Here is an 11,629-nt window from a genome sequence, read left to right as displayed (position 1 = left end):
TATGTAATATATATATATATATATAATTTTTTTTTCATTATTAGAAATGAATAACAAATGTTTTTCACAAAAAAGAAAGAGTGATATTAGAAATAATATATTGTAACCAAATATTTCAAAAAGTTTTCTACTTAATTTCCTTTCCAAACACTTCAACTTACTTGCATTTCATTCCACCAAATTTCTTACCTACCAACCACAAAGAAGCCAAATATAAATATTCCAAAAAAAGAAAAACACAAAGAAGATGAAAATATTTGGGCCATTATTTTTTAGTTATATAATTCTTGCATTAATTTTTTAAAACTCCTCTCATAAAAATAAAAACTAAAAAAAAAATAAAAAATAACAACTTTTAAATTTTTTCCTTCCATTATTTTAAAAAACGAAAACTAAAAAAAAAATTCCAGCTTAGAATTTGGTTCACATAGCTGATTTTCAGGCCAACTTAAATGTATTTGAAGGTAAAAATTTGGTTTTCAGGAAACTGAATTCTGACCTATTTTTAAAATCATACTAGTTTCGTATATAATATGAATAGTGTGCTATATGAGTAGTATTTGTTGGAATGTGTGTCATTGGTGACAAAAAATAGTTAGTCTGGTCCCCTAGTTCTGACACTAATTAAAATATTAATTACTGTCAAAGTTCTTTTCAAACAAGTAATCTCGCTTTACAACAGAGTGACCTCACTGTTCTTTTGTTGAAGAATACGAATGTGAAATTTAATATAATATTTTATTGAAATAGACAACTGTAAAAACCAATCACTTTGGAAATATGAGTTGTTTGTATAAGAGATTGTCTAACCTTTTAATGATATTATCTTATCATAATATTAAAGCATGTGATAAAACTTTATTAAAGGGGATAGTCTGGTCCCTAGATTTGACACTATTAATACATTAATTAATGTCAAAGTTCTTTTACAACATGTAACATGACTTTACAACAAGGTAACCTTACTATTCTTTCATTGAAAAATTCCAATGTGAGATTTAATATAAGGGTTAAATATGTTTTTGGTCCCTCAAGTTTGAGCGAAATTTGGGTTTAGTCCCTCATCAAAACTTTTGACCAATTTAGTCCTTCATCTTCCAAAATGCGTGAATTTAGTCATTTTAACCAAATTTTGTTAAGTTTATCTGACATTTCAAGCGCATTTCATGATAGTATTTAAATTATTTATACTGTTTGACACATTTTTGCTTCAATGTTAACTTAAATACTATCATGAAATGCACTCGAAACGTCAGATAAACTTAACAAAATTTGGTTAAAAGGACTAAATTCACGCATTTTGAAAGATGAAGGACTAAATTGGTCAAAAGTTTTGATGAGGGACTAATTCCAAATTTCGCTCAAACTTGAGGGACCAAAAACATATTTAACCCTTAATATAATTTTGTATTGAAATAGGCTGAAAAAAATCAATCACTTCTGAGATATGTTAACTTAAATACTATCATGAAATGCACTCGAAACGTCAGATAAACTTAACAAAATTTGGTTAAAAGGACTAAATTCACGCATTTTGAAAGATGAAGGACTAAATTGGTCAAAAGTTTTGATGAGGGACTAATTCCAATTTTCGCTCAAACTTGAGGGACCAAAAACATATTTAACCCTTAATATAATTTTGTATTGAAATAGGCTGAAAAAAATCAATCACTTCTGAGATATGAGTTGTTTGTATAAGAAATTATCTGATTTCTTTAATGATATTATAATATTATCTAATTACTGTTAAAGTTCCTTTACAACAAGTAAGCTCATTTTACAACCAGATAATCTCACTGTTCTTTTATTAAAAAATCTCATGTGAGATTTAGTATAATTTTTTATTGAAATAGATCATGTGAACTATAAATTCTAAACCATAAACCTAAGAAACTTAAAACTTATACCATGTTTGCTTATAAAGATTGAATGTAGAAGATGATGGATCAACATTGTTTGACTTAAGGGATTAGAGCTTATTTGTATAGATGAATTTCAGGAAGAATGAAATATTATTTTATCATTGAATGGAGAGATAAGAAGAAAATACAGCTCAACAACAATAATAATAATAATAATAATATAATAAAATAGTAATAATAATAATAATAATAATAATAATAATAATATAATAGTAATATTAAAACTAATAATATCAATAATAATAATAAAATTAATAATGATAATAATAATACTAAAACTAATAATAATAATACTATTTTATTTTATATTAATTTTAATGATGAGATAAAACTATATTTTAACAATTTTATCTATTAAAATATTATTTTATATTTATGATGGCATACATTAAATCATTTAAAATTTTTTATAAATCTTATTTTCAAATCTTTTCACTTTCACCTCTTTGTATTTCCTCAAATGAATTCTCTCATAAATCCATCTTTAAAAGCAAACTTATAATTTATAACAATAATAAAGGGGATTCCCTCATTTGTGTCTACATTTTTTAATTTCTATTCTACCCTTTCTAATATAATAAATTATTTATTATTTTAAAAATAATTTAACATACAACCGTTATTTTACCGTTTGTTTTTTCTCTGCAACAAAATCATTTCATTATTATTCCTTTCATGTGAAGTTGTCTTGCCTTGCTTGCTGATGCTATTTATCTTCATTGGATTAAACAAAAAGGTATTTTTTATTGTTCTTTTTCATTTATGATTATCCGGTGTGTATGCTTATTATTGAATAATGCCTAATTATTCAATTTATGATTACTCGATTTTTATGTTTTTTTATTGTTTCTTATGTTTCAAATTTTTGTTCATGTCAACGATGAAAAATGAAATTTAAATCTTTTATAATCTCACCATTAATTTTGTGTGCACATCTTCTTTACGATTGTTTTATGATAGATTTCGTTTAAGGAGGTGGAGAATTTTGTTGTGAGATGAGAGTTTTTTTATTGTTAGGATTTGCTTATTGTTAGGATATCGAAGATTAATGTGCAATTTGCACAGTGTTCACACAGTTTGGACGCAGCAGACGGTAGCAAGGAAAGTCACAGTACGCGAAAAGCAATAGAATTCAAAGAGAAAGAGTGTGTTCTTCTGTCTTTGCGATTTGATTATTTTAATCTTCAATATCTATATATACGCAAAGTTTAAATTTGTAATCTTTCACGTAATGGTTTCTAAATATCTTTCGCATATTGGTTTACGACATATTTATTTCACCAATGGCACGAACAAAGCAAACTGCAAGCAAATCCACCAGAGGGCTCCTAGGAAGCAACTGGCCACAAAGACTGCCATAAAATCTGTTCCAGCAACAGGCGGGATGAAGAAGTTTCATTATAAGTTTTTTTAATTTTTTATTCTTTTTTAAGTTTACAACATAAATAATTTTCATTATAAATATTTTTTATTTTTAATAACTTTATAAGTTTACTATTTATAATTTTTAATTATACATCGATGTTTATAATTTTTAATCATTTTATAAGTTTACTTGATAAGTATTTCTATTTTTTTAATAATATTAAAAGTTTATTACATAAATATTTTTTATTATAAATTTTTTAAATTTAACTTTACTTTTTAAGTTTACAGTGTAATATTTTTCATTAGTATTTGTAATTTTTAATCACTTTATAAATTTATAACATTAATATTTTTAATTTTTAATTATACATCAATATTTTTAATTTTTAATCATTTTTTAAGTTTACCCGATAAGTATTTCTAATTTCTAATTAATTTATAAATTTACAACATAAATATTTTTTATTATAAGTGTCTCAAATTTTTCATTATTTTTATAGGTTTACCTGATAAGTATTTTAAATTTTTAATAATTTTACAAGTTTACAACATAAATATATTTTAACATAAATATATTTTATTATAAGTGTTTCAAATTTCATTATTTTTTAAGTTTACAACATAAATATTTTTAATTTTTAATCACTTTATAAGTTTACGAGATTAATATTTATAACTTTTAATTATACATTAATGTTTTTAAGTTTAATCATTTTATAAGTTTACTTGATAAGTATTTCTATTTTTTTAAATATTTTTTATTATAAGTTTTTTAAATTTTACTTTAGTTTTTAAGTTTAAAGTGTAATATTTTTCATTATAAGTATTTGTAATTTTTAATCACTTTATAAATTTACAACATTAATATTTTTAATTTTTAATTATTTTATAAGTTTACCTGATAAGTATTTCTAATTTCTAATTTATTTATAAGTTTATAACATAAATATTTTTCACTGCAACTGTTTACAACTTTAAATTATTTAATAACTTTACAATAAAGATATTTTTTATTATAAGTTTCAAAGTTTATAACATGAATATTTTTCATTCATAATACTTTAAAATTTGTTTCTTAATTTACCAGTTTACATAAATTTTTTTCATAAATTTTTTTCATTATTACTATTTTTAATTTTTAAACACTTGATAAGTTTACAATTATACAACAATGTTTTTAATTTTTAATCATTTTACAAATTTATAACATTTATACACTACATCACTTTATTTTATCATTACAATTCAATGTTGTTTTTAGAACTTAGCAATTTTTTATTCAGTGTTTCTTTAGAACTTAGCAATTTTTTAACATGCTATATTATTTTAAAACTGACAAATTATTTTTTTTAATTACAAATCTTTTTTTTTTCTTCAATAACTTGCTAGCCAGCCTGTAGCCTATCATCATCTGTATTTGTTACTCTTCATTGTTACATCAAATCAAATTTTGTACTCTTTCTACTCACACATTTAGGTACTTCTTCCTATATCATTATCTTCTTTTAATTTTATTTGTTGTACATATTATGTACTACTTTCATTGTACTTCTTTTCATTCATTACTTTCTTCCAAGTAATACATTTTTAAATTTATATTAATTTTGGATTTATTATTTATTGTTTTTGGTTTAAATAGACAACATACCTAAATGGAAAATATTCCTTCTAACAAATCAACATCAGAACAACAAAGACAAAGATGGAGAATAAATGTTGCAAATAGAAGACGTAGAATGATCCCTCAACAAAAGACTTATTGAACAATCTAAAAGAAGGAAAAATAATCCTGAAAACACAACCAACATTGTCCAAATGCCAAACAGAGCTTCCCGATTGAGAATGACATATATTCGGCAAATGGCTCGATCAGTAACTATGCAGGTAACACCACATTTTTCCTCATCATTACTGTATGTCATTGGCCGAAAATGTCCTTTCGAGTATCCTCACATTCTTTTTTGTTATTTCCTGTAAACTATATATTTGATTTAAATAAAATTTAACTTATTTTTTAAATATTAGATTATGGTTTGGTCTCACAAAGATTTGCAGAACATAATGATAATAAAACAGGACCAAGTAATACATACATTACTGACACTCAACATGGTCAGTCAATTTTATTCATCAATATTTAATCCATGTTATTTACTTACCATTTTATGAAATATTTACATATTTTTATTTATTATGCTCCATGCTTTCACATAACAGGTTCTACTCATGCACCACAAAGGTTTGAAGAATATAATGTATATAAAGCATTGTCAAGTACTTCACCTATCAGTAACATAGATTATGGTCAGTACACTATATCCTTTGTATTATGTACAACAATAAAAAAACATACATAAACAATAATGTATTCTAACAATCTTAAAAATACTTCATAAATAATTACATTTACTTGCACTTAAACAAAAAACTTATATATAACTCTATACAAAAAAGTAGAATACAACTTCTTTGTTTAGGTTTAAACCCACCTCATAACTACTCTATGTCATTAGCCGAGAAAATCCTTCCGAGTATGGTTACATTCTTTTTAGTCCTTTCCTATAAAGTATATATTTGATTCAAATATAATTTATCTTATTTTTTAAATATTAGGTTATGGTTTTGCCCCACAAAGGTTTCCAGGACGTAATGACAATAAAGCATGACCAAGTAATACGCACGTTCATCAATAGTTAAATTGTCATCAATTATTCTTAACAACAAGCAATCTATGTATAATAGAAAATAATATAATAGAAATAAGTTACAAATTCCCTTTCTAAACGTCAGTTTCTGGTATATTTATGGAAAACTACCATTGACTTTATCACATATAGCTCATTAACCCAAAATTTTGATCAAATGTATTAAATATTATTTGATACACAATCTTACAAATTAGTAATTTACTGCTTTCTTTTTCAACCAATCTACATATATCCATCATAAATTGTCATAAATTATTCATAATATTATACATATAAATACATAAAAAAAGCGAATACACATGCGCGGCAGCCGCATGTGTTTTCACTAGTATTTATAATTTTTTTAATATTATTTAATTTTCTTATTTCTATTTAATTTGATATTTGACCGTTATTTTTGTGCAACACAGTTTCTTAACATATAAATGTCGTTTTGTTTATAAAAAAAAAATAGTGAATGATATTATTGTAAAATATCCAAAAAGTCCCCGAAGGTTCTGAGAGATAGAAGCGTGGCAGCTAATAATTGCATTTACACGTGGCTAGAATATGTGGGTCATACATTAACCGTTACGAAAAATCTAGAGAAGATTGTAGTTCGCAATAGACAACGCGCGAAACATCTCGAAGACAGAATTCTCAGTCTAAACACATCTATTCTAGACACGAGTGTCCTATAAGACCAACACTTTCTCTGGCACATTCCCATGAATTAACATTCTCACGGTAACACAACAATAACAGTAATCGCAACACACGCACTCAGAACAAAAAGAATCATTTTCCGCTTCAGGGTTGGTGGCTCGAATTTGTACTGATATCTCTCACTTGGATCGTGCGGAACCGTTTGGCTGCAACTTTATTACCTCTTTTCTTGTTTTGTTTTCCCAGGAAATTTAGTGTAAGTCATTCCTTGTCTCTTCTATATACTTTGTGGATATCACGACTTTCAACATGTTCATACTATGTTCATGTGGGTGTGGTAACTTTGTTGATAGATTTTAGTTGATGATCAAATCAAAAGTTGTTGAGTTAAAAGATTTTTTCTAGGAATGCCATGTTGTAGTTGTGTGATTTTCTGGTTTTCTTTGTTGGCATTTATTCTCCTGATAACTTTTTCCTTAAGTATACAAACGAAACCTGGTATTAATCCTGTACTGGATTGTGAAATGCAGAGTTTGCGCTTTAGAGTTACCAAGGACAGACACTTACCCATAAGAATCTTTGTTCTGTCTGGTAGCTTTACGAAACATGATTCCAATCAGAAGTATGGACTCATACCCATACCAGAGAAACCAAATGCCACTCCCTCATCATTATCATCCTGGCATTGAGGCTCTTCCCCCTCAAATGAAGTTTGATCCATCCAAACCACACCTTTCTTATGACCCACGTTGGCCCTATGCTGGAAATTATGGGCGCCCTATGCCCCCACATTTCTGCTGTGGCCACAACAACTTCCCTTGTAATTATGGTTACATGCCTTCATATCCTCATGCTCCTTCTCCTATGTATTATTCTGGTGGTTGTCCTGCGTACACCGACCCTTACTTTGTTCCTTATTCTCCACAACCACCTCAAACTATGGAGCTTCCTAGGTATGAATATGACAAATACATGCCCCGTGACCATCATTGTTGTGGTTGTCCTAATCATTCATGCAACCAAAAGGAGGGTAGAAGTGTGAAGATTGAAGAACATGAACCTGATGTTGGAAGGAAAGTCAATGATTCTTTGGTTCCTATTCAGCTCAAGAACTATCCGTACCCCTTTGTTTGGATTCCACAGGAGCACACAAGTAACAAACAGATGAATAATCCTGATACAATGGAGGTTGGTGAACAAAACAAGCCTTCTCGTATTGAGAATGCTAATGCTGTTGCACAGCCAGCACAAGAGCCTAGAGTATGGAATGGATGGTTACCCTTTGATGTAAAGGGTGTCCCTAGCATGATTCATGATGGAAATGGAATAAGAAACCAGAAACAGGATTCTGGGAACAACAGAGGGGAATCTGAAAATGGAGAAATGGGCCAGAAACGTCAAAGCGAACCGAAGAGGTCAGAATTCCCGTTCCCTATCTTCTGGTTGCCTTATTACAATAAGCTGGAGGAGAGTGGAGAGACTAACAACCAGGAGAACAACAATTCTTCACCAAAAATCGTTGAGGAGGTGCCTCATGCAGTCAAATCTGTCCCAGTGAAGTCTCATGTTGATGAAGGTGGTATGAACGGAACCAGATCAGATCAAGCTGCACGCACAGATACAAATGCTTCAGATGTTGCAGAGAAAGTGACTAATGCCAGAAGCATACCTGTGAAGCAGATAGGAAAAGATGTTTCTCTAGATCAAATGGAAGAGAATGTGACAAAAAAGGATTCCTCTGCTGATGACAAAAAGAGACAATCTGCATCTTTACCAAAAGCATCAAAGTTACCTCCTGTTTGTCTGAGAGTTGATCCACTACCAAGGAAGAAAAATGGCAATGGGAGTTCGAGATCGAGGTCCCTAAGTCCACCTTCCTCAAAAGGAAAGTCCCAAGTTACATCTGGTGAATCATTGAAGACTCCTGTGTCTGGCACAAGTGAGAAGACTCAGCCAAATTTGAATCATCAGAATGCTCCAAAGATCATTGAGAAAGTTGAACCAAAGGAGAAAACCATACAGGAGGAGTTTGAATGTAAAACTAATGAAAACAAGGGTGTTGACAAGACAGAAGAATGTCAGAGCGAGCTAAATGTAAACATTCCCAGTGAAGGTTCGAAAGGGACAAGAGATACATTCACAGATGGTGATGAATGCAAGATTGAAGATAAAGAGGCAGGGAAAGGAGCAGAAAATATGGAGGAAACTACTCAACTAAGGGAAGTGAAGGATTCAAGCACACCAACTGATGTTGGTAGTAAAGAGGGAAGGATCCTGTCAGATGCAGATGCTGCTGTTCTGATACAAGCTGCATATCGCGGTTATCAAGTTAGAAAATGGGAACCATTGAAGAAACTGAAGCAAATAGATGAAGTCAGAAAGGAGGTGACTAATGTCCAAGACCGTGTTCAAGCTTTTGAGAGATCTTCTGATCTTCAAAATGATGAGAAGCAAAAAATTGCAATTGGAGAGAACATAATGAGGCTCCTGCTGAAGTTGGATACTATACAGGTACATGTCGTTTACCCTATTTTGCTTACGAAGATTCACTAATGAATATTTTACATTCTTTGATTATTGACACTAAGCATTACATGGTACTTGTTTTGATTTCACACTTTGGAGTTAAACCTTCTCCCTTCGTATCTGTTACCTAATCTTAATTTCATTGAGATTTGTGGCTCCAGTAGTGTAGTTTTGGTATTTGCTAATCTTGGTTGGGATATAAATACCTTAATTCTATATTATTCTGAAGTTTCTTCGTTGATGAATGTGATAATGAATTTCGCATGCCTAATTACCTGTTATAGTGTGAGCGAAGATATTTTGATCTGCACATTTGAGTGTTGGTTGTGGTTTGCCTGAGCTATAGATGTTTATATAATTTATGATGTTTAGCATAGTTTTATTTCCTTGTTCTATGTTATGCTTACATATTTTTCAACATATATATCAGGGTTTGCATCCAAGTTTCAGGGAGATCAGAAAATCCTTGGCTAGAGAGCTCACAATCTTGCAAGAAAGGCTTGATTCTTTAATGGCTAATAAACCTCAGCAGCAGATGCAGGATATTCAACTTCAGAAAGACGTTGAAGTGACTCCAACGAACATGCAGAATGAAGAACATTTGCCAGGAGATTCATCCGAAGCCAACAGTGATGGTGGAAATGTATCTCAGTCACCAGTTGATCCTGTACCAAACGAGGGTACAGAGTCTGTTATTCTTCCAAATGGTTCGGGTAGTGAGGATACTATTCAAGTCGTTACAGCTGATACATTGAACTCTACAAGTGATGTTTCTGAGACTGCCAAAATGGCTGTGGAACCCGAAGACAAAGCAGAATCTAAAGACATTCCCATTGAGGTTGATGAATTGGATATGACTATTGAGAAAGAATTGCCAATGGGCGTTCTTGACGAAGATAGCAATGATGCTAGTATTGAGAAGGAAGAACACGATAATAGTGGTTCTGGAAGTGTATCAGCCATGGTGAATGATTCTGCAGGAGATGGACTAGATTCAGAGAACCATGCAATGATGGAACATCCAGTGGGACTACTTGATGAGGATGAAAGGGACAGTGAAATGAATATTTCTAGAGAAGAAACAAATGAGGAATTTATTGAGGAGCTGCCAGTGGGAATCCTTGATGAGAAAGAAGAAGAATCTGAAATAGAGAAGCATGATGAAGCAAAGCCTAAAGAGGTTCTACTAGCACAAGAAGGGGAATGTAATGCAGAAGAGAAAACAAGTTCTTCCACAGATGAGACTTCAAAGGAAACTCAATCAGAGCAACAGCAGCAGCCACTGGAAGATCAAAAAGATGAAATTGAGTTGCCACCTTTGACAACAAATGTCAATGATCATGAACAAGGAAATGAAGATGTAAACAACATCTCAGCCGAGCCAATGGAGTCTGTGCCTATGAATGACACACAGAAGGAAGAGGAACCAGAAGGAAAGATTGCAGTGAAGGAGACACAGAAGGATGGTGAAGTGATAGTGTGTGAAGCTTTGGCTGAAGAGAAAACAGAACCCTCTGCTGCATCATCTGCATCACAAGCTGACCATGATGGAGGGTTAAAGGGTGAGTGGAAGTTAGTGGAGGAAAATGAGAAGCTAAGAGAGATGATGAAGAAGTTGCTTGAGGCTGGTAATGAACAGTTGAATGTGATATCAGATTTAACTGGGAGAGTGAAGGAGTTGGAGAAGAGATTAGCCAAGAGCAGAAGCAAGAGAATGAAGACAAAAAAACGTTACAGACAAGCAAGTTCGAAAATTTCTGGCATGAATCCATGAATTTGATGTAATGCTTCTTTTGAATTTCCAGAAGTGTATGCATGCACTGTAGTTGAGGGGTGTGGCATGAGCTATGTTTCATTGTAAAAACTGTAACACCTGTACTTGTGTGCTATGAAAATACGAGGTTTAGTTGTTTTGTTTTCAGCGAATAAATCTTGCTTCTAAAATTTCAGTGGTTGGATATTGCAGTGAATTTTAGCAGTATCCAAGCTTTTTATGTTTACTCTGATTATCATACTTCTATCATACTTCTTTATTACTTTAATACACTATAAAGAAAGTTAAATTTTGTAGGGGTTTTTTTCTGGAGGTTAGAATAACCCTCGATAAGAGAAACACGTAAAGGGGGGTTTTACAAACCCCCGACAAGTGTCCATGGTTATTTAATGAATAAATTTTCTCATTACCACGTTTTCACTTTCTCTTTATTCTATTTTTCATATAATTTTCATTTTTACTCTTTTTTATTTATCATTCATTTCACTTTCCCTCTCTTCATATCTAAACCTAATAGCTTCACCTCTGAATCATAGAAAAATAATTTCACTCTTCGCTGAATCACAACTTCGAATTGGTAAAGAATTTCTTTCCTCCTTTTAGATTTCACAATTTCTCACATAAAAAATCTCTTATTTGTCTAATTTACTGCGACATGTTTGTTTTCAGGTGTGTTTTCTTCTATA

At 30.6% G+C, this 11,629-nt stretch overlaps 1 protein-coding gene across 1 annotated transcript; it reads left to right on the top strand.

Moving 5' to 3' along the window:
- The first annotated feature begins 6,685 nt into the window (after positions 1 to 6,685).
- Positions 6,686 to 11,166, top strand: LOC114166007 (BAG family molecular chaperone regulator 6). The gene is made up of 3 exons (XM_028050664.1): positions 6,686 to 6,899; positions 7,174 to 9,154; positions 9,600 to 11,166. Exons 2-3 carry the CDS (start codon positions 7,250 to 7,252, stop codon positions 10,941 to 10,943), a joined length of 3,249 nt encoding a protein of 1,082 aa, XP_027906465.1. The 5' UTR covers positions 6,686 to 6,899; positions 7,174 to 7,249; the 3' UTR covers positions 10,944 to 11,166.
- The last annotated feature ends 463 nt before the right edge of the window (positions 11,167 to 11,629 follow it).

Source organism: Vigna unguiculata, chromosome 10 (genome assembly GCF_004118075.2).
Source record: "Vigna unguiculata cultivar IT97K-499-35 chromosome 10, ASM411807v1, whole genome shotgun sequence".
Classification (NCBI taxonomy): domain Eukaryota; kingdom Viridiplantae; phylum Streptophyta; class Magnoliopsida; order Fabales; family Fabaceae; genus Vigna; species Vigna unguiculata.
This window is presented reverse-complemented; position numbering and strand designations above follow the sequence as displayed.

Bases quoted from the DNA above. Each gene is read 5' to 3' on its own strand.
- LOC114166007 (XM_028050664.1), top strand. From the start codon at position 7,250: ATGATTCCAATCAGAAGTATGGACTCATACCCATACCAGAGAAACCAA. The intron at 9,155-9,599 runs GTACATGTCGTT...CATATATATCAG, and splicing joins TGAAGTTGGATACTATACAG to GGTTTGCATCCAAGTTTCAG.